This window comes from Pseudophryne corroboree, chromosome 12 (assembly GCF_028390025.1).
Source record: "Pseudophryne corroboree isolate aPseCor3 chromosome 12, aPseCor3.hap2, whole genome shotgun sequence".
Taxonomy (NCBI): Eukaryota; Metazoa; Chordata; class Amphibia; order Anura; family Myobatrachidae; genus Pseudophryne; species Pseudophryne corroboree.
In genome coordinates, this window is record NC_086455.1 from 174,624,827 (window position 1) to 174,649,589 (window position 24,763).

Genomic DNA, 24,763 nt, shown 5'->3' on the forward strand with positions numbered 1-24,763 from the left:
GAGGAAAGGGGGAAGGACAGGGAAGATAGGAGGAACAGGGGAAGGACATGGTGAGATATGAGGAAAGGGGGAAGGACAGGGGAGATGGGAGGAACAGGGGAAGGACATGGTGAGGAAAGGGTTAAGGACAGGGGAGATGGGAGGAACAGGGGAAGGACATGGTGAGGAAAGGGGGAAGGACAGGGAAGATAGGAGGAACATGGGCAGGACAGGGAAGACAGGAGGAGCAGGGGAAGGACATGGTGAGATATGAGGAAAGGGGGAAGGACAGGGAAGATAGGAGGAACATGGGCAGGACAGGGAAGACAGGAGGAGCAGGGGAAGGACATGGTGAGATATGAGGAAAGGGGGAAGGACAGGGAAGATAGGAGGAGCAGGGGAAGGACATGGTGAGATAAGAGGAAAGGGGGAAGGACAGGGGAGATGGGAGGAACAGGGGAAGGACATGGTGAGGAAAGGGTTAAGGACAGGGGAGATGGGAGGAACAGGGGAAGGACATGGTGAGGAAAGAGGGAAGGACAGGGGAGATAGGAGGAACAGGGGAAGGATATGGTGAGAAAAGGGGGAAGGACAGGGAAGATAGGAGGAACAGGGGAAGGACAGGGAAGATAGGAGGAGCAGGGGAAGGACAGGGGTGATAGGAGGAGCAGGGGAAGGACAGGGGTGATAGGAGGAGCAGGGGCAAGAACATAGGGCAGATGGTGTGTATGTGTAAAATCATTTCTCTTACGTCCTAGAGGATGCTGGGGACTCCGTAAGGACCATGAGGTATAGACGGGCTCCGCAGGAGATAGGGCACCTAAAAAGAACTTTGACTATGGGTGTGCACTGGCTCCTCCCTCTATGCCCCTCCTCCAGACCTCAGTTGGATCTTGTGCCCAGAGGAGAATGGGTACAATGCAGAGAGCTCTCCAGAGTTTTCTGTTGAAGTAGAATTTTGTTAGGTTTTTTATTTTCAGGGAGTCCTGTTGGCAACAGGCTCCCTGCATCGTGGGACTGAGGAGAGAGAAGCAGAGCTGGCTTGTCAAGTTGGGCACTGCTTCTAAGGCTACTGGACACCATTAGCTCCAGAGGGAGTCGGAACACAGGTTTCACCTGGGGTTCGTCCCGGAGCCGCGCCGCCGTCCTCCTCACAGATGCCGAAGATAGAAGCCGGGTGAGTATGAGAAGGCAAAGAAGACATCAGGCGGCAGAAGACATCAGATCTTCATGAGGTAAGCGCGCAGCGGTAAGCTGCGCGCCATTGCTCCCAGTCACACACACACAGAGCAGCACTGAAGGGTGCAGGGCGCAGGGGGGGGCGCCCTGGGTAGCAATAAACCTCACATTTGGGCACATACAGATTGATTAGGCTGCGGAGGCAGTAAATCTATGATCCCCCGCCATTTTAATTGAAAAATCACTGGGACCGAAGCCCGCCGTCGGGTGGGCGGGGCTTGATCCTCAGCACTAACCAGCGCCATTTTCTCCACAGAAGCTGCATGCTGTGAACGCTGGCTCCCTGGTCTCTCCCCTGCTGAACTTCACAGGCTGGAAAAAAGAGGAGGGGGGCACATTAGCGACGCAGTGAGTGGGAATTGGTACATTATATATAGAAAAGCGCTATCTGGTCATATTTTTTCCAGTGTTTTTAAGCGCTGGTGTGTGCTGGCATACTCTCTCTCTGTCTCTCCTAAGGGCCTGGTTGGGGTTTTGTCCCCTTATAGGTTAATCCCTGTGTGTGTGGGGTGTCGGTACGTGCGTGTCGACATGTCTGAGGCGGAAGGCTTCTCCAAGGAGGAGGAGGAGCAAATGAGTGGTGTGTCCCCGTCGGTTGTGCCAACTCCAGATTGGATGGACATGTGGCATATGTTGAATGCAAGTGTGGCATCTTTACATAAAAGGCTTGATAAGGCTGAATTAGGGGGGACATCAGGGGGTCAATCCTCGGATTGGACCGACTCACAGGGCCCGTCGGGGTCTCAAAAGCGTCCCTTAACACAAGACACTACTACCGACACGGATTCTGATTCCAGTGTCGACTACGACGAAGTAAAATTGCACCCTAGGGTTACTAAAACCATTCAGTGTATGATTGTGGCAATAAGGGATGTGTTGCATATTGAGGATGAACCCTCGGTCCCCGACACAAGGGTACACATGTTTAAGGAAAAGAAACAGATTATTAACTTTCCCACATCTCATGAATTAAATGAATTCTTTGGAAAAGCTTGGGAGACTCCGGAAAAGAGACCGCAGATCCCCAAAAGAATTTATATGGCATACCCCTTCCCTAAGCAGGACAGGGAGATTTGGGAATCACCCCCCACTGTGGACAAGGCCCTCACGCGCCTGTCCAAGAAAGTGGCGCTACCGTCTCCTGACACAGCGGCCCTTAAGGACCCTGCCGATCGCAGGCAAGAAACTACCTTAAAGTGTATTTATTCTCATACAGGTGCTGTGCTAAGGCCGACAATTGCGTCGGCATGGGTGTGTAGCGCAATTGCAGCTTGGACAGATGAGCTGACAGATCAATTTGATAATATGGATAAGGATACTATATTCTTAACTCTAGCCCATATAAAAGATGCAGTCTTATTTATGAGGGATGCTCAAAGGGACATTGGATTGCTAGCTTCTAGGGCCAATGCCATGTCTATCTCAGCGAGAAGATCCTTATGGACTCGCCAATGGACGGGTGATGCGGATTCCAAAAAACATATGGAAGTACTACCCTATAAGGGTGATGTATTGTTTTGGGATGGGCTGACGGACCTGGTTTCCACAGCTACAGCAGGTAAATCACATTTTTTACCATATATTCCCCAACAGCAAAAGAAAGTAACACCCTATCAGATGCAGTCCTTTCGGTCGCACAAGTCCAGAAGAGGTCGGGGATCCTCTTTCCTCGCCAGAGGTAAGGGCAGAGGCAAAAGAGCACCTGCTTCGGCAGGTTCCCAGGAACAAAAGTCCTCCCCGGCTGCTCCAAAACCCGCAGCATGACGCAGGGGCTCCCCTGAGGGAGTCCGCACCGGTGGGGGCACGTCTTCGACTTTTCAGTCAGGCCTGGGTCAGATCAGACCTGAATCCCTGGGTGTTGGAAATAGTTTCCCAGGGGTACAAACTGGAATTCGAGGAGGTGCCCCCGCGCCGATTTTTCAAATCGGCCCTACCAGCTTCCACATCGGGAAGGGATATAGTGTTAGCTGCAATTCGGACGCTGTGTATACAGCAAGTGATAATCAAGGTCCCCCTGCACCAGCAGGGAAGAGGGTACTATTCAACCCTATTTGTGGTCCCGAAACCGGACGGTTCGGTCAGACCTATTTTGAATCTGAAATCCCTAAACCTGTACATAAAAAGATTCAAATTCAAAATGGAATCTCTCAGAGCGATAATAGCCAACATGGAGGAAGGGGAGTTTATGGTGTCTCTGGACATAAAGGATGCGTACCTTCATGTCCCCATATATGCCCCCCATCAGGAATACCTGAGATTCGCTGTACAGGATTGTCATTACCAATTTCAGACGTTGCCGTTTAGACTCTCCACGGCCCCGAGGATTTTCACCAAGATAATGGCGGAAATGATGGTGGTCCTGCGCAAGCATGGAGTCACAATTATCCCATACTTGGACGATCTCCTGATAAAAGCGAGATCAAGGGAGAAATTTCTGAGCAGTGTGGCGCTCTCTCTGAGAGTGCTCCAGCAACACGGTTGGATTCTAAATCTACCGAAGTCACAGTTGATTCCGACAACTCGACTACCGTTCCTAGGTATGATACTGGATACGGAACAAATGAAGGTCTTCCTCCCAATAGAGAAAGCCCAGGACATCCAGAACATGGTCAGAGACCTGCTAAAACCGAAAAGGGTGTCAGTTCACCAATGCACTCGAGTTCTGGGAAAAATGGTGGCGGCCTACGAGGCCATTCCCTTCGGAAGGTTCCATGCAAAGACTTTTCAATGGGACCTTCTGGACAAGTGGTCCGGGTCCCATCTGCACTTACATCGGAAAATAACACTGTCCCCAGGGGCCAGAGTGTCCCTCCTGTGGTGGTTGCAAAGTGCTCACCTCCGAGGGTCGCAGGTTCGGAATTCAGGATTGGATCCTGGTTACCACGGACGCGAGCCTCCGAGGATGGGGAGCGGTCACACAGGCAAAACATTTTCAGGGTCTTTGGTCAGACCAGGAGTCCTGTCTACACATCAATGTGTTGGAACTCAGGGCCATTTACAACGGCCTTCGACAAGCGGAGAGTCTTCTTTGAAACCTACCAGTTCTGATTCAATCATACAATGTCACAGCAGTGGCTCATGTGAACCGCCAAGGTGGGACAAGAAGCAGAGTCGCGATGGCGGAAGCCACAAGGATCCTTTGCTGGGCGGAAAATCATGTAAGCGCTCTGTCGGCTGTCTTCATTCCGGGAGTGGACAACTGGGCAGCAGACTTCCTCAGCAGACACGATCTCCATCCAGGAGAGTGGGGACTTCATCAAGAAGTCTTTGCAGACGTAACGCGTCTTTGGGGAACTCCTCAAATAGACATGATGGCGTCACGCCTCAACAAAAAGCTTCGGAGGTATTGTGCCAGGTCTCGGGACCCTAAGGCAGTGGCTGTAGACGCTCTGATAACACCGTGGGTGTTCAAATCGGTCCTCTCATCACAAAAGTGTTGAGGATCATAAGACGAAGAAGAGTACAGACGATACTCGTTGTCCCAGACTGGCCTCGAAGGGCCTGGTACTCGGATCTACAAGAGATGCTCACAGGAGATCCCTGGCCTCTTCCTCTGAGGGAAGACCTTTTGCAACAGGGGCCCTGTGTATTTCAAGACTTACCGCGGTTACGTTTAATGGCATGGCGGTTGAACGCCGAATCCTAGCGAAAAAGGGGATTCCGGAAGAGGTCATCCCTACTTTAATAAAGGCTAGGAAGGAGGTGACGATAAAACATTATCACCGTATCTGGCGATAGTATGTGTCTTGGTGTGAGACCAAGAATGCGCCTACGAAAGATTTTCATCTGGGTCGTCTTCTCCACTTCCTACAGACAGGAGTGGATATGGGCCTGAAATTAGGCTCTGTTAAGGTACAGATTTCGGCCCCCTCGATTTTCTTTCAGAAGGAATTGGCTTCTCTACCAGAAGTCCAGACGTTTGTAAAGGAAGTGCTGCACATCCAGCCCCCTTTTGTGCCTCCAGTGGCACCATGGGACCTGAACGTGGTGTTGCAGTTCTTAAAATCACACTGGTTTTAACCGCTTAACAAGGTTGAGTTGAAATTTCTTACCTGGAAGGTGGTCATGCTGTTGGCTTTGGCATCAGCAAGGCGAGTGTCTGAATTGGCGGCTTTGTCACACAAAAGCCCCTACTTGATTTTTCATGTGGATCGAGCTGAATTGAGGACACGTCCGCAATTTTTGCCTAAAGTGGTTTCTTCATTCCATATGAATCAACCTATTGTGGTGCCTGTGGCTAAAAGTGACCTGGAGGGTTCCAGATCCCTGGACGTAGTCAGGGCCTTAAAGATTTATGTAGCCAGAACGGCTAAAATTAGGAAAACAGAGGCTCTGTTTGTCCTATATGCTGCTAATAAGATTGGCGCACCTGCTTCGAAGCAGACTATTGCTCGCTGGATCTGTAATACGATTCAGCAGGCTCACTCTACGGCTGGATTGCCGGTACCAAATTCGGTTAAGGCCCATTCCACTAGGAAGGTGGGCTCTTCTTGGGCGGCTGCCCGAGGCGTCTCGGCACTACAACTTTGCCGAGCGGCGACTTGGTCGGGGTCAAACACTTTTGCTAAATTCTACAAGTTTGATACCCTGGCTGATGAGGACCTAGCGTTTGCTCAGTCGGTGCTGCAGAGTCATACGCACTCTCCCGCCCGATTGGATGCTTTGGTATAAACCCCATGGTCCTTACGGAGTCCCCAGCATCCTCTAGAACGTAAGAGAAAATAAGATTTTAAACCTACCGGTAAATCTATTTCTCCTAGTCCGTAGAGGATGCTGGGCGCCCGTCCCAGTGTGGAAACTCTGCAAGACTTGTATATAGTTGTTGCTTACATAAGGGTTATGTTACAGTTGGAATAGGTCTTGGACCGTTACTGTTATTGTTCATACGGTTAACTGGTTATGTGTGTTCCAGGTTACATGGTATGATTGGTGTGGCTGGTATGAATCGTGCCCTTGGATTGCTAAATCCTGCCTTGTATTGTCCATCTCCTCTGGGCACAGTTCTCTAACTGAGGTATGGAGGAGGGGCATAGAGGGAGGAGCCAGTGCACACCCATAGTCAAAGTTCTTTTTAGGTGCCCTATCTCCTGCGGAGCCCGTCTATACCCCATGGTCCTTACGGAGTCCCCAGCATCCTCTACGGACTAGGAGAAATAGATTTACCGGTAGGTTTAAAATCTTATTTTTATCTCTGTACCTGTTGTGATTTTTCGTCAAATATCTTGCACTTAATAACTGTATCTTTGTTGTCTCCTAAAGGAAGATGATGCTGCTGTTATATGAGGAGGGTCTGCGAGTGGTCATCCACACCAGTAATCTCATTCGTGATGACTGGCATCAGAAGACCCAGGGGTACGTATACACCAAATGCCCATAACACCCTGTAACTAGAGATACGGCGCTATAATGTACACAGCATTTATTGTAAGTACTTCCCTCTAGACCAGACACTTCCTTATTAATAACCATAGTAATTCATCCTGCACCGCTTCCTTCTGCCCAGTTATAATGACCACACTGGATTACACGCGGCTTCTGCCCAGTTATAATGGACACACTGGATTACACGCGGTTCCTGCCCAGTTATAATGACCACACTGGATTACACGCGGCTTCTTCCCAGTTATAATGGGACACACTGGATTACACACGGCTTCTGCCCAGTTATAATGGGACACACTGGATTACACGCGGCTTCTGCCCAGTTATAATGGGACACACTGGATTACACGCGGCTTCTGCCCAGTTATAATGGGACACACTGGATTACACGTGGTTCCTGCCCAGTTATAATGGACACACTGGATTACACGCGGTTCCTGCCCAGTTATAATGGGACACACTGGATTACACGTGGCTTCTGCCCAGTTATAATGACCACACTGGATTACACACGGTTCCTGCCCAGTTATAATGACCACACTGGATTACACGCGGCTTCTGCCCAGTTATAATGGGACACACTGGATTACACGCGGCTTCTGCCCAGTTATAATGGGACACACTGGATTACACACGGTTCCTGCCCAGTTATAATGGACACACTGGATTACACGCGGCTTCTGCCCAGTTATAATGGGACATACTGGATTACACACGGTTCCTGCCCAGTTATAATGGACACACTGGATTACACGCGGCTTCTGCCCAGTTATAATGGGGGACACTGGATTACACGTGGCTTCTGCCCAGTTATAATGGGACACACTGGATTACACACGGTTCCTGCCCAGTTATAATGACAACACTGGATTACACGCGGCTTCTGCCCAGTTATAATGACCACACTGGATTACAGGCGGCTTCTGCCCAGTTATAATGGGATACACTGGATTACACGTGGTTCCTGCCCAGTTATAATGACCACACTGGATTACACGCGGTTTCTGCCCAGTTATAATGGGACCCACTGGATTACACGTGGTTCCTGCCCAGTTATAATTGACACACTGGATTACATGCGGTTACTGCCCAGTTATAATGACCACACTGGATTACACGCGGCTTCTGCCCAGTTATAATGGGACACACTGGATTACACGAGGTTCCTTCCCAGTTATAATGGGACACACTGGATTACACGAGGTTCCTGCCCAGTTATAATGGGACACACTGGATTACACGAGGTTCCTGCCCAGTTATAATGGGACACACTGGATTACACGCGGTTCCTGCCCAGTTATAATGGGACACACTGGATTACACGCTGTTCCTGCCCAGTTATAATGGGACACACTGGATTACACGCGGTTCCTGCCCAGTTATAATGGGACACACTGGATTACACGCGGTTCCTTCCCAGTTATAATGGGACACACTGGATTAAACGTGGTTCCTGCCCAGTTATAATGGGACACATTGGATTACACGAGGTTCCTGCCCAGTTATAATGGGACACACTGGATTACACGCGGTTCCTGCCCAGTTATAATGGGACACACTGGATTACACGAGGTTCCTGCCCAGTTATAATGGGACACACTGGATTACACGTGGTTTCTGCCCAGTTATAATGGGACACACTGGATTACACACGGTTCCTGCCCAGTTATAATGGACACACTGGATTACACGCGGCTTCTGCCCAGTTATAATGGGACATACTGGATTACACACGGTTCCTGCCCAGTTATAATGGACACACTGGATTACACGCGGCTTCTGCCCAGTTATAATGGGACACACTGGATTACACGTGGCTTCTGCCCAGTTATAATGGGACACACTGTATTACACACGGTTCCTGCCCAGTTATAATGACCACACTGGATTACACGCGGCTTCTGCCCAGTTATAATGACCACACTGGATTACAGGCGGCTTCTGCCCAGTTATAATGGGATACACTGGATTACACGTGGTTCCTGCCCTGTTATAATGACCACACTGGATTACACGCGGCTTCTGCCCAGTTATAATGGGACCCACTGGATTACACGTGGTTCCTGCCCAGTTATAATTGACACACTGGATTACATGCGGTTACTGCCCAGTTATAATGACCACACTGGATTACACGCGGCTTCTGCCCAGTTATAATGGGACACACTGGATTACACGCGGTTCCTTCCCAGTTATAATGGGACACACTGGATTACACGAGGTTCCTTCCCAGTTATAATGGGACACACTGGATTACACGAGGTTCCTGCCCAGTTATAATGGGACACACTGGATTACACGAGGTTCCTGCCCAGTTATAATGGGACACACTGGATTACACGCGGTTCCTGCCCAGTTATAATGGGACACACTGGATTACACGCGGTTCCTGCCCAGTTATAATGGGACACACTGGATTACACGCGGCTTCTGCCCAGTTATAATGGGACACACTGGATTACACGCGGCTTCTGCCCAGTTATAATGGGACACACTGGATTACACGAGGTTCCTTCCCAGTTATAATGGGACACACTGGATTACACGCGGTTCCTGCCCAGTTATAATGGGACACATTGGATTACACGCGGTTCCTGCCCAGTTATAATGGGACACACTGGATTACACGAGGTTCCTGCCCAGTTATAATGGGACACACTGGATTACACGCGGTTCCTGCCCAGTTATAATGGGACACACTGGATTACACGCGGTTCCTGCCCAGTTATAATGGGACACACTGGATTACACGCGGTTCCTGCCCAGTTATAATGGGACACACTGGATTACACGCGGTTCCTGCCCAGTTATAATGGGACACACTGGATTACACGCGGTTCCTGCCCAGTTATAATGGGACACACTGGATTACACGTGGCTTCTGCCCAGTTATAATGGGACACACTGGATTACACGCGGTTCCTGCCCAGTTATAATGGGACACACTGGATTACACGCGGTTCCTGCCCAGTTATAATGGGACACACTGGATTACACGTGGCTTCTGCCCAGTTATAATGACCACACTGGATTACACGCGGTTCCTGCCCAGTTATAATGACCACACTGGATTACACGCGGCTTCTGCCCAGTTATAATGGGACACACTGGATTACACGTGACTTCTGCCCAGTTATAATGGGACACACTGGATTACACGGGCTTCTGCCCAGTTATAATGGGACACACTGGATTACACACGGTTCCTGCCCAGTTATAATGGACACACTGGATTACACGCGGCTTCTGCCCAGTTATAATGGGACATACTGGATTACACACGGTTCCTACCCAGTTATAATGGACACACTGGATTACACGCGGCTTCTGCCCAGTTATAATGGGACACACTGTATTACACACGGTTCCTGCCCAGTTATAATGACCACACTGGATTACACGCGGCTTCTGCCCAGTTATAATGACCACACTGGATTACAGGCGGCTTCTGCCCAGTTATAATGGGATACACTGGATTACACGTGGTTCCTGCCCTGTTATAATGACCACACTGGATTACACGCGGCTTCTGCCCAGTTATAATGGGACCCACTGGATTACACGTGGTTCCTGCCCAGTTATAATTGACACACTGGATTACATGCGGTTACTGCCCAGTTATAATGACCACACTGGATTACACGCGGCTTCTGCCCAGTTATAATGGGACACACTGGATTACACGCGGTTCCTTCCCAGTTATAATGGGACACACTGGATTACACGAGGTTCCTGCCCAGTTATAATGGGACACACTGGATTACACGAGGTTCCTGCCCAGTTATAATGGGACACACTGGATTACACGCGGCTTCTGCCCAGTTATAATGGGACACACTGGATTACACGCGGCTTCTGCCCAGTTATAATGGGACACACTGGATTACACGCGGTTCCTGCCCAGTTATAATGGGACACACTGGATTACACGCGGTTCCTGCCCAGTTATAATGGACACACTGGATTACACGCGGCTTCTGCCCAGTTATAATGGGACACACTGGATTACACGCAGCTTCTGCTCAGTTATAATGGGACACACTGGATTACACGCGGTTCCTGCCCATTTATAATGGGACACACTGGATTACACGCGGTTCCTGCCCAGTTATAATGGACACACTGGATTACACGCGGTTCCTGCCCAGTTATAATGGACACACTGGATTACACGCGGCTTCTGCCCAGTTATAATGGGACACACTGGATTACACGCGGTTCCTGCCCAGTTATAATGGGACACACTGGATTACACGCGGTTCCTGCCCAGTTATAATGGACACACTGGATTACACGCGGCTTCTGCCCAGTTATAATGGGACACACTGGATTACACGCAGCTTCTGCCCAGTTATAATGGGACACACTGGATTACACGCGGTTCCTGCCCAGTTATAATGGGACACACTGGATTACACGAGGTTCCTTCCCAGTTATAATGGGACACACTGGATTACACGCGGTTCCTGCCCAGTTATAATGGGACACACTGGATTACACGCGGTTCCTGCCCAGTTATAATGGGACACACTGGATTACAGTCTGCAGCCTGAGACTCTCAGCGCCCCCTGTAACCCATTATCCCTGTCTGAGAGTGATGATGCGTCTTGTCGTCCTTCGCTGTGTGACCACCGCACAGATACCGTATTGTTACAGCGTGTCCTCTCTTATGTCTTGCTGAGAAGTCAGTGTAGTATATGGGCTCTGTGGTTACCCAGCACGTGACAGGCCTTACGGGTCTATGTACTAATGTGTGGAGAGAGGTAAAGTACTAGACAACCAGCTCCTGTCATTTTTATTGGAGTTAATGCATCAGTGACTAATGTCACAATAACGGCGCCACAATAAATAATATATTAACACTGGTAACAATTATAATATTAATAAACTAAAAAAATGTAAAATAAAAATAGGATTTTAATTTTCATAAATAAATATTGTACATGCATCTGTGTTCCAAGTGATTAAACAAAGAAGACCAGGATTAGAATCCTATAATGACAGGAGGGTCCTGCAGGAACATGCGGGTTCATACCAGACTGTGGATTGGAACCATTCCTGGATGTGTTCCGTGACAGAGATAGATTGGGAGTCTGTAACGCTTTCCCATACCTCCAATTCTCTTGCGTCTTTCTCTTTCTGGAGAGAGGCTTCCTACCAATCCTTACACATAAGGAAATATTATTCTCCCTAAACAATTCTAGAGTGAGGGACTGGTTGGATCCACAGCTGGAGAATGCCCTTTTTCGCTGATGCCAATACGGCCAGGAGTAATTTGTTAAGCTTTATGCCTTGCAGAAGTATCCCTAAGATTGCCCGTTCCGGGGACTAGGGAATGTACCTGACTAAGGTGTCTGACGCAAACCCCCAGACATGGATGCAGAACCCCTAATAGCCAGACAGGACCATAGGCAATGGAATAAGTAAGTGCCTGAACCTCCACACTTTGGGAAATAGAAATCTGAACTACGGCCAATAATAAATCTTCTATCAGGGGATAAATAACCAGGAGGAAAGATACTCTGGAACATCTCTCCTTTAAAAGTATAGGGATGATTCCAAAGGTGTTTACAGGTTCGGAAGAAAAAAGGAGAAGAGAAAAAGAAGCTCAATTTCAACAAACAAGGAAAACGAGGAGGAGCAAACAATAAGCCAAAATAAAAAACAGAAGAAAAATCTAAAGAAACACCAGAAAAGGGGATATTCAACCTAAGCAAACATAATATGAGCATTACAGAAATATCCGTTTTGAAAAAAGGCCTAAAGTCTGCCCCCACTAATTGTCTGAAAAATTTGACACATTCATCGATTTCCACAAATTTATAAGGAAAATAACTCTAAAAAATTTCAACAAGATGGATCACCCCAAGGACAAAAAGAAGGAAAAAGAAACAGACGACATCTTTACCCACACAAATCTGAGGGAGAAGTCCATTTTTTATCCCCAACAACTAAAAGGGCACCTACGAAATACTTTCCAAAAATTGGTGGAAGATGGTATAAAAAGGATCCCAGATACTATAGGATCTAAATATGGGCACAATTTATCAAGAAAAGAAAAGGACGCTCTGAAACACCTAAAGGAGAACAATAAAATAGTTATTTAACAAGTAGACAAGGGTGGAGGGACGATCATCACGGGCCGAGAAAATTATGACGAAGAAGCATGGAAACACCTGAGGTATGGCCAAACGTATTACCCCCTAAAAAAATATCCAGCCAGTGAATATAGTAAGGAACTGACCAGCGTATTGAAACAAGCCATGGAAGACGGGATATTGACAAAAGAAGAATTCCTTTTCTTGGAGCAAAAACATCCGAAAATCCCTGTTTTTTTTTTTTTTTACCACCTGCCAAAGGTCCATAAAGCCCAACAGAATCCATCGGGAAGACCCATAATAGCAGGAATTGACTCTTTCACCTCTAATCTTTCCTGCTACATAGATCACTTCTTGAAACCTTTGGTAACACAACAATAGAGCTACCTGCAGCATACCACACAGGTGTTGAGCCTATTGAACGACAGAACCTGGAAGGACAGATATACTGGTGACATGTGATATAAAATCTTTATATACTTGCATTAAACATGAGGATGGGTGCCGAAATCTCCAGAAAATACTATTGGAAGAATCAGATCTGAAAGAACAGCAAATCTCCCTTATTCTGGAAGGAATAAAATTAATTTTGACCCATAATTATTTCTGGTTTGGGGAGCAATTCTTCATCCAGACACAAGGAACAGCGATGGGAACGAATTTTGCACGATCATACGCCAATCTGTTCCTGGCGCAATGGGAAAATGAGAGACTATGGGCTAATAACGAATATCTTCCAAATTTAATAGTATGGGTGAGATACATAGATGACGTGCTCCTAGTGTGGGATGGCAAAGAAGATGACATCAGAATTCTTGAGGAAGATAAATCAGAATACAGAAAACCTAGAGTTCACACAAGAGACAAGTCGGAGCAGCATCAATTTCCTGGATTTGACGATCTTTATTCACAATAACAACATTGAGACTAAAACATACATGAAGCCCGTTGATTGCAACAATTATCTGGATGCAAAGAGCAACCATCATCCCCAGTGGCTCTCCAACGTACCCAAAGGACAAATGAGGAGAATTAGAAGAAACTGCTCTAGAAAAGAAGACTGCGAAGAACAGACAACTAATTTGTTGAACCAATTCAAGAAGAAGAACTACAAAGCAGAGAAACTCGAGAAGGATAACTGAGAAGTAGAATCCATAAATCGAACAGATCTCTTTAAATATAACACAAAAAATAAAAAGGAAACAATTATGGATCTACTGTTTATTACCATCTTTTCTGGACAGAGGAACTTCATAGAATCCAGTATGAAGAAACACTCGCAAAGCCTCATGACCGATGATGAATTGAAAATACTACTGCCACCTCAACCCAGAATTATATACAGACGTGCTCCAACAATTGGAAAGAGTCTAGTAAGGAGCCATTTGAAACCAGAACCAAAAGTGAATAAGATGTGGCTTAAACACACGGAGTCCAGTTTCTACAGATGCAACAATTGTGCGGCATGTTAAAAAACAGGAACAAAAACCACTAAACCCACAAAAAGTATTTTTTCAAAGACTACCAACAAAGATTTCAGTATAAGAGATAAAATCACTTGCAACTCCACGGGAGTCATTTATCTTGTTTGCCCCTGCGGGCTACAATATGTGGCAAAAACTATTCGCAAGCTCCACATTAGAACCAACGAACATTTGAATAACATCAAAAATGAAAAGGAAAATCATAATATCCCCAAACACATCAAACTCAAGCATGGAAGTGACCCATCAACCTTGGAATTCCTAGGTCTAAAACATATATAAAGCAACCCTGGGGAGGAGGGGATTGGGACCAGAACCTGCTTAAGGAAGAGTCAAAACTTATTTTTCAATTTGGTACCTTAGTCCCAGAAGGACTAAACGTAGATTTTGAATGACACCAGTTTCTTAGAGCATAAGGTTCCGTCATCACTCGAGCTTATTCTAGCACGAGACGACTGGCACTAGACTGGGTGTCAGTGCATTCAACTAGGTTGGTGGCGACCTCTTGGCCGGCTTGGCATGGGGCTTCCATGGAGCCCCATGCCACGCCATTCACTCATTTTCATCGGTGTCATGTGTTTGCCTGCAGCGATGCCCACTCAGGGCGTACAGTTCTCCGGTCTGGCAGCCTGAGCGTTCTCTTAGCCTGGATGAAAGGAGCGGTTTGTGTATTCACCATTGAATCCTTTTCTCTGAATCCAGCTGACGCCCGCTACGCTTCCTCCTCCCTTGCTCTGTCTTGGGGGGTTCTGTGTTGCTGCCGTTCCACGTGGTTCTGTTTTGTTGTGATTCCAACAATTTCAGTTGGTTCCCGCTTCTCCTTTCCGGGCTCTTTTCTAGTTGTACCCGCATTATGGGTTCGCAGAGGGGAGGAGCTCGTGGTTAAAGCGATAGTCAACTCCTATGGTCCCACCAGCAGCGCCATGGTACCAGTGTCCCCCAGCCAGACTCAGAAAATAAGATTCAATGGTGACTACACAAAAAAACACATATATATTGATATCTGTGAGATAACATCGATATTCAATCACTCAGACTGACATCTGATCCTGCTGTACACCAGCAATTCCATACTAATCTATGTACTAATGAGAACTACACAGCAGGTCTCCTCTGGTCACTTCACAAGAGGTTACACAGCAGTCTCCTCTGGTCACTTCACAAGAGGTTACACAGCAGGTCTCCTCTGGTCACTTCACAAGAGGTTACACAGCAGGTCTCCTCTGGTCACGTCACAAGAGGTTACACAGCAGTCTCTTCTGGTCACTTCACAAGAGGTTACACAGCAGGTCTCCTCTGGTCACGTCACAAGAGGTTACACAGCAGGTCTCCTCTGGTCACTTCACAAGAGGTTACACAGCAGGTCTCCTCTGGTCACTTCACAAGAGGTTACACAGCAGTCTCCTCTGGTCACGTCACAAGAGGTTACACAGCAGGTCTCCTCTGGTCACTTCACAAGAGGTTACACAGCAGGTCTCCTCTGGTCACGTCACAAGAGGTTACACAGCAGGTCTCCTCTGGTCACTTCACAAGAGATTACACAGCAGGTCTCCTCTGGTCACGTCACAAGAGGTTACACAGCAGTCTCTTCTGGTCACTTCACAAGAGGTTACACAGCAGGTCTCCTCTGGTCACGTCACAAGAGGTTACACAGCAGGTCTCCTCTGGTCACGTCACAAGAGGTTACACAGCAGGTCTCCTCTGGTCACTTCACAAGAGGTTACACAGCAGGTCTCCTCTGGTCACTTCACAAGAGGTTACACAGCAGGTCTCCTCTGGTCACTTCACAAGAGGTTACACAGCAGGTCTCCTCTGGTCACTTCACAAGAGGTTACACAGCAGGTCTCCTCTGGTCACTTCACAAGAGGTTACACAGCAGGTCTCCTCTGGTCACGTCACAAGAGGTTACACAGCAGGTCTCCTCTGGTCACTTCACAAGAGGTTACACAGCAGGTCTCCTCTGGTCACTTCACAAGAGGTTACACAGCAGGTCTCTTCTGGTCACGTCACAAGAGGTTACACAGCAGGTCTCCTCTGGTCACTTCACAAGAGATTACACAGCAGTCTCCTCTGGTCACTTCACAAGAGGTTACACAGCAGGTCTCCTCTGGTCACTTCACAAGAGGTTACACAGCAGGTCTCCTCTGGTCACTTCACAAGAGGTTACACAGCAGTCTTCTCTGGTCACTTCACAAGAGGTTACACAGCAGGTCTCCTCTGGTCACTTCACAAGAGGTTACACAGCAGTCTCCTCTGGTCACTTCACAAGAGGTTACACAGCAGGTCTCCTCTGGTCACTTCACAAGAGGTTACACAGCAGTCTTCTCTGGTCACTTCACAAGAGGTTACACAGCAGGTTTCCTCTGGTCACTTCACAAGAGGTTACACAGCAGGTCTCCTCTGGTCACTTCACAAGAGGTTACACAGCAGGTCTCCTCTGGTCACGTCACAAGAGGTTACACAGCAGGTCTCCTCTGGTCACGTCACAAGAGGTTACACAGCAGGTCTCCTCTGGTCACGTCACAAGAGGTTACACAGCAGGTCTCCTCTGGTCACTTCACAAGAGGTTACACAGCAGGTCTACTCTGGTCACTTCACAAGAGGTTACACAGCAGGTCTCCTCTGGTCACTTAACAAGAGGTTACACAGCAGGTCTCCTCTGGTCACTTCACAAGAGGTTACACAGCAGGTCTCCTCTGGTCACTTCACAAGAGGTTACACAGCAGGTCTCCTCTGGTCACTTCACAAGAGGTTACACAGCAGGTCTCCTCTGGTCACTTCACAAGAGATTACACAGCAGTCTCCTCTGGTCACTTCACAAGAGGTTACACAGCAGGTCTCCTCTGGTCACTTCACAAGAGGTTACACAGCAGGTCTCCTCTGGTCACTTCACAAGAGATTACACAGCAGTCTCCTCTGGTCACTTCACAAGAGGTTACACAGCAGGTCTCCTCTGGTCACTTCACAAGAGGTTACACAGCAGGTCTCCTCTGGTCACTTCACAAGAGGTTACACAGCAGTCTTCTCTGGTCACTTCACAAGAGGTTACACAGCAGTCTCCTCTGGTCACTTCACAAGAGGTTAAACCTCCGTCACTGATTGCCCAGGTGAATACCACGGCTTGCGGACCAGAATGGCGGACAGCTGCAGCAGGAAAGGGCCGGGCGCACGCTACATGAGTGTTACAGACTGTTCTATGGGGATGGAGCTTACATACACATTGATATTGCCTTTGTAACCCCTTCTGTGTGCCCAGACAGGATTATCATGTAAACCTGCCCTGTTATCAGCTAAAGTATACAGACCTTGGATTCTTAATTCCGTCCTCTAAAGCCACATCTTCATGTTCCTGTGTCTTTTAGGATCTGGATGAGTCCACTGTATCCCAGACTGCCAGAGGGATCTTCATCCTTAGCTGGGGAATCCTTGACTAACTTCAGGGCAGATTTGGTGGCCTATCTCGCCTCCTACAACTCCCCGAGCCTCAAAGAGTGGATGGATGTAATAAAGCAGCACAATCTGTCCGAGACCAGGTCTGTACATCGCCGCTGTGGTGCGTGGCATGTGGGCGGTTCTGCGGAGCCGCTGCAATTTATTCCCCGTACAAAGCAAAGCAAGGTTACCCCTGCCAGACTCTGATTAGTACGAATGCTTTATGTTACAGGGAAGACACTGCGAACCAGGGGTCGCATCTCTGCTGCAGCAGCTGCTCGTACGTGACATGGGTCTAACGCACATTAAATCTGGCGTATCAGTTCATTGCTCTTAGTTGGAGGAAATTATTGCTGGTGTATTAGGAAATGCCTCTTAGTTTGAGGAAGTTATTGCTGGTGTATTAGGAAATGCCTCTTAGTTGGAGGAAGTTATTGCTGGTGTATTAGGAAATGCCTCTTAGTTGGAGGAAGTTATTGCTGGTGTATTAGGAAATGCCTCTTAGTTGGAGGAAGTTATTGCTGGTGTATTAGGAAATGCCTCTTAGTTGGAGGAAGTTATTGCTGGCGTATTAGGAAATGCCTCTTTGTTGGAGGAAATTATTGCTGGCGTATTAGGAAATGCCTCTTAGTTGGAGGAAGTTATTGCTGGCGTATTAGGAAATGCCTCTTAGTTGGAGGAAGTTATTGCTGGTGTATTAGGAAATGCCTCTTAGTTGGAGGAAGTTATTGCTGGTGTATTAGGAAATGCCTCTTAGTTGGAGGAAGTTATTGCTGGCGTATTAGGAAATGCCTCTTAGTTGGAGGAAGTTATTGCTGGCGTATTAGGAAATGCCTCTTTGTTGGAGGAAATTATTGCTGGCGTATTAGGAAATGCCTCTTAGTTGGAGGAAGTTATTGCTGGCGTATTAGGAAATGCCTCTTAGTTGGAGGAAGTTATTGCTGGTGTATTAGGAAATGCCTCTTAGTTGGATGAAGTTATTGCTGGCGTATTAGGAAATGCCTCTTAGTTGGAGGAAGTTATTGCTGGCGTATTAGGAAATGCCTCTTTGTTGGAGGAAATTATTGCTGGCGTATTAGGAAATGCCTCTTAGTTGGAGGAAGTTATTGCTGGCGTATTAGGAAATGCCTCTTAGTTGGAGGAAGTTATTGCTGGTGTATTAGGAAATGCCTCTTAGTTGGAGGAAGTTATTGCTGGCGTATTAGGAAATGCCTCTTAGTTGGAGGAAGTTATTGCTGGCGTATTAGGAAATGCCTCTTTGTTGGAGGAAATTATTGCTGGCGTATTAGGAAATGCCTCTTAGTTGGAGGAAGTTATTGCTGGCGTATTAGGAAATGCCTCTTAGTTGGAGGAAGTTATTGCTGGCGTATTAGGAAATGCCTCTTAGTTGGAGGAAGTTATTGCTGGTGTATTAGGAAATGCCTCTTAGTTGGAGGAAGTTATTGCTGGCGTATTAGGAAATGCCTCTTAGTTGGAGGAAGTTATTGCTGGCGTATTAGGAAATGCCTCTTTGTTGGAGGAAATTATTGCTGGCGTATTAGGAAATGCCTCTTAGTTGGAGGAAGTTATTGCTGGCGTATTAGGAAATGCCTCTTAGTTGGAGGAAGTTATTGCTGGCGTATTAGGAAATGCCTCTTAGTTGGATGAAGTTATTGCTGGCGTATTAGGAAATGCCTCTTAGTTGGAGGAAGTTATTGCTGGCGTATTAGGAAATGCCTCTTTGTTGGAGGAAATTATTGCTGGCGTATTAGGAAATGCCTCTTAGTTGGAGGAAGTTATTGCTGGCGTATTAGGAAATGCCTCTTAGTTGGAGGAAGTTATTGCTGGCGTATTAGGAAATGCCTCTTAGTTGGAGGAAGTTATTGCTGGTGTATTAGGAAATGCCTCTTGTAACGGACGCAGCCCAGCTGGCTCATGAGGAGTACTTTTTGCCAGCCTGTTTCTGGATTCAGTGCGTTAGTGTAAAGAGACAGGACAGAACTTGGTTATCACCTATACAGCATGCTGCCTGGATTCACAATAGAACTGGACATCACATATTATTGTGAAACATTATCCCCCTGTTATATGTGTTTGTGCTTATCAGGGAATAATATGTCTAGCCTGATATTTTGTACAGAATGCATATGAAGATTTATATATATGAATGTATTGGTTATTGTATTATAGTTTGTAAAATAATGTGTGTGTCCCCTCCCCCCCATGTGACTGCTTTGATAACCTGTTTGTTTGCTGTTGGAGATACAGCCAGTCTCAGATGTCAGTCCATACACCCCCCTCATTGTTCCCCAGACAATGGATTCCAGGCCACACAATCAGATTAATTAAGGTTCATTTAATTAACATCTATTGTGTGCTAGAGGACATGCCTGGGCATGTTAAAGTAGGTCTATCTGAAAATGTTCTGTAGTCAGCCCCTTTAATGTAACCCACCCAATACAGAGCCAGAAGGTGTCGCCTTATGGTAGGACAGACAAAGGTTTGAGGATAACAGAGATTTGAAACAGAGAGTGCACGGAAGTTCCTGGCCTGAGAGGAGTGATGTGTTTGGCTTCTGAAAGCTACTGGTAAGGTAGTGCTGCCAGTGTGCTGAGGCCTAGAAGCATTGTTGGGATCTGCTGGTTTCAAGAGGCTACTGGACGTGCACTGAGGGGGAGATCTACACAGAAGGTCAGAGAGTAGAGGTACTTCTGGAGTGCATGCGCAGACTAGGCATTGCGGTGCCGTCAGTGGTGAGAATTTGTTGCGAAGGCTATTGTGTGAGCTGGTAGTCCAGACCAGGAGACACAGAACTACTACTGGCATGTGACATCGGTAGACTGTAATTCTAAACTACTGTGGGGACTTAGTAAGTAAGATACCATCCTGGCATGTAATAGTTACTGTTTTGTGTACTGTGTGTGTATTTTTACAATAAAGGGCCTTTGCCACTTTACTAAACTGTTTACCTGAGTGATCTGAGAATCCGTATCCTCACAATTGGTGGCAGCAGTGGGATCACTCAGTCCCGGTTTACCCTGGGTAAGGCTGCGAGAGGTGTCGGCGGAGTACACCTAAGAGCCTTGTAAACAGTTTGGCACACAGTAGCCAGGTATCTTGCTGAAAAGTTGGTGGCACGTTTGGAAAGTCAGCAGCATGGAGGCAGAAACAGAAGTGTACATAAACCTCAACAAGAGATTCCTGCATATGGTCTGTCGAGCACGAGGTATTAAGGTGACCGCAACAGATGGAAAGGAATCCCTAATTGCGAAATTGCTGAAATGGGATCAAGAACACCCTTGTGATGAGGAGGACTCTGAGGAGTCAGATGAGGAGGAACAAGTGACGGAGTGGTTGAGACCTACAGCCGGGACATTCGATGCCAGTAACCGCAGGGAGAGCGGAGGATCGGAGGTGGTATCCCGAGGGTTAGTACAACCCCGTCTGAAAGCCCTTGGAGAGGGGAAGGTTGGAGAAAAGTTTGAAAAGACACCGGAGGTATTACAGGCCCGTCTAGAAGCACTGGGAGATGGCGCGACACCCGAGGATCGGATGCGGGTAATAAAGGAGGTGCTGGAATTACCAGACAACAGTCCTACAGTGCGGACTCTTGCACCAGCAGCCACCATTCTACAGACTGCCCTGTCCCATCAGGATGAGCCCCAGGGCAGGTGCCAGCAACGCAACATGGCTTCTGAAGTTTCATACAGAGGAGATTCGCAGAGCCAGCGACTGGGTCAGAGGATGGATAGCTCGAGCAGTCGGCTGATGGAATCCACTCTAAGGTGGCGTGAACAGACCAGGGAGCAAGGTGTGTTGGATCACTCCAGGAGGCAGTTATCCCCAGAAAGGCGTACATGGAGTCTGGACCATACAGTGTGGGTAAGTGCAGTGAATGCTACCCTGTGCTACCCTATGCAAGGAATATATCAGGAACAGCTGAGTTATAGCATTCCTTTACAAAGGCCTAACCAGTCAGCTAAGGTGCCTGTGGTGGGAGGACTCAATGCACCACACACAGAGGACAAGACCCAGAGTCATGATCTGCTTGATACAGCAATAGACCTGGGAGAAGTGCAGCTTCCAGGCTTTCCATTTTCAGAGATGGAAGATGAGGCACTGGTGAATGAATGCCAGTACCAAGAAGATGTTGGTGTCAAGGGTACCAAGGACCTGATAAGGGCCGAGGACTCACCGCTGCAGGTGAGGTCTAGTCTGTCAGTGGCACCTGAACCAGCTGTCCAGTTTGCTATGCTAGTGGAGGCCCAGAAATTATCATTTGAGGGCGTAGAAGACATTTCAGACCCAAGGGAGGGGGTAGAGGCTTTTGAGGGGGGAGCACGTGGAGAAGAATTAAAGATACTCGCTGCTCCCCTGCAGCCAAATTCATCCCAGTGGTTAAGTACAGAAGAAGGGCCCCAGCCACTGACTATCCCTGCCAGGTTTCCTGATGCAAGGCTGGTGATGCAGATTGTGCTACCCTGTGATACCTCAGAAGTAGAGGGAGTAACGTCACTCAAAATGGGGGAGGGGGAGGCAAACCACTGTCCAGATGCACCAGAGGTGATGGAGGTGGAGTTCCCAGGGAATATAGTGTTGGGGAGGGAGAGTGAGGACCCCAGAGACCAGATTTTGTTGATGCAGCTCACTCTCCTCTCTGATGCACCAAAGATAAAGGGAGTGTTGTCACCCAAAAAGGAGGGTGGCGAGGGAAGCACCTCTGATGATAGGGGTTACCCACCACCAATCAGGCTGTTTAAACACAGTGCCTGGGATACTGGAGGGGGTCTTAAAAACTGTGAACTGCTGAGCCCAGACCCTCTACCGCCAGATGGAAACGTAAGCCCACACTTGTTTGACCCAGGCGGTCCAGATGTGATGTCTGCCCATCCCAAATGGGTTACTCTTGTCACTGAATCGCAGCGGCTGGAAAAAGTAGGGGAGGTCTGTAACGGACGCAGCCCAGCTGGCTCATGAGGAGTACTTTTTGCCAGCCTGTTTCTGGATTCAGTGCGTTAGTGTAAAGAGACAGGACAGAACTTGGTTATCACCTATACAGCATGCTGCCTGGATTCACAATAGAACTGGACATCACATATTATTGTGAAACATTATCCCCCTGTTATATGTGTTTGTGCTTATCAGGGAATAATATGTCTAGCCTGATATTTTGTACAGAATGCATATGAAGATTTATATATATGAATGTATTGGTTATTGTATTATAGTTTGTAAAATAATGTGTGTGTCCCCTCCCCCCCATGTGACTGCTTTGATAACCTGTTTGTTTGCTGTTGGAGATACAGCCAGTCTCAGATGTCAGTCCATACACCCCCCTCATTGTTCCCCAGACAATGGATTCCAGGCCACACAATCAGATTAATTAAGGTTCATTTAATTAACATCTATTGTGTGCTAGAGGACATGCCTGGGCATGTTAAAGTAGGTCTATCTGAAAATGTTCTGTAGTCAGCCCCTTTAATGTAACCCACCCAATACAGAGCCAGAAGGTGTCGCCTTATGGTAGGACAGACAAAGGTTTGAGGATAACAGAGATTTGAAACAGAGAGTGCACGGAAGTTCCTGGCCTGAGAGGAGTGATGTGTTTGGCTTCTGAAAGCTACTGGTAAGGTAGTGCTGCCAGTGTGCTGAGGCCTAGAAGCATTGTTGGGATCTGCTGGTTTCAAGAGGCTACTGGACGTGCACTGAGGGGGAGATCTACACAGAAGGTCAGAGAGTAGAGGTACTTCTGGAGTGCATGCGCAGACTAGGCATTGCGGTGCCGTCAGTGGTGAGAATTTGTTGCGAAGGCTATTGTGTGAGCTGGTAGTCCAGACCAGGAGACACAGAACTACTACTGGCATGTGACATCGGTAGACTGTAATTCTAAACTACTGTGGGGACTTAGTAAGTAAGATACCATCCTGGCATGTAATAGTTACTGTTTTGTGTACTGTGTGTGTATTTTTACAATAAAGGGCCTTTGCCACTTTACTAAACTGTTTACCTGAGTGATCTGAGAATCCGTATCCTCACACCTCTTAGTTGGAGGAAGTTATTGCTGGCGTATTAGGAAATGCCTCTTAGTTGGAGGAAGTTATTGCTGGCGTATTAGGAAATGCCTCTTTGTTGGAGGAAATTATTGCTGGCGTATTAGGAAATGCCTCTTAGTTGGAGGAAGTTATTGCTGGCGTATTAGGAAATGCCTCTTAGTTGGAGGAAGTTATTGCTGGCGTATTAGGAAATGCCTCTCAGTTGGAGGAAGTTATTGCTGGCGTATTAGGAAATGCCTCTTTGTTGGAGGAAATTATTGCTGGCGTATTAGGAAATGTCTCTTAGTTGGAGGAAGTTATTGCTGGCGTATTAGGAAAGGCCTCTTAGTTGGAGGAAGTTATTGCTGGCGTATTAGGAAAGGCCTCTTAGTTGGAGGAAGTTATTGCTGGCGTATTAGGAAAATGCCTCTTAGTTGGAGGAAGTTATTGCTGGCGTATTAGGAAATGCCTCTTAGTTGGAGGAAGTTATTGCTGGCGTATTAGGAAATGCTTCTTAGTTGGAGGAAGTTATTGCTGGAGTATTAGGAAATGCCTCTTAGTTGGAGGAAGTTATTGCTGGAGTATTAGGAAATGCCTCTTAGTTGGAGGAAGTTATTGCTGGCGTATTAGGAAATGCCTCTTAGTTGGAGGAAGTTATTGCTGGCGTATTAGGAAATGCCTCTTTGTTGGAGGAAGTTATTGCTGGCGTATTAGGAAATGCCTCTTTGTTGGAGGAAATTATTGCTGGCGTATTAGGAAATGCCTCTTAGTTGGAGGAAGTTATTGCTGGCGTATTAGGAAATGCCTCTTAGTTGGAGGAAGTTATTGCTGGCGTATTAGGAAATGCCTCTTAGTTGGAGGAAGTTATTGCTGGCGTATTAGGAAATGCCTCTTAGTTGGAGGAAGTTATTGCTGGTGTATTAGGAAATGCCTCTTAGTTGGAGGAAGTTATTGCTGGCGTATTAGGAAATGCCTCTTAGTTGGAGGAAGTTATTGCTGGCGTATTAGGAAATGCCTCTTAGTTGGAGGAAGTTATTGCTGGTGTATTAGGAAATGCCTCTTAGTTGGAGGAAGTTATTGCTGGCGTATTAGGAAATGCCTCTTAGTTGGAGGAAGTTATTGCTGGCGTATTAGGAAA

The 24,763-nt window shown here is 47.3% G+C and overlaps 1 protein-coding gene across 3 annotated transcripts in view; it reads left to right on the plus strand.

The window, feature by feature from the left end:
- TDP1 (tyrosyl-DNA phosphodiesterase 1) overlaps positions 1–24,763 on the plus strand; it is a 100,157-nt gene that overhangs the window by 22,562 nt on the left and 52,832 nt on the right. For all 3 annotated transcript variants that reach the window (XM_063948626.1, XM_063948625.1, XM_063948624.1), the window contains exons 7-8: positions 6,478–6,570; positions 17,545–17,715. In XM_063948626.1, coding sequence (XP_063804696.1) covers positions 6,478–6,570; positions 17,545–17,715 — 264 coding nt within the window. The remainder of the gene's footprint in view (positions 1–6,477; positions 6,571–17,544; positions 17,716–24,763) is intronic.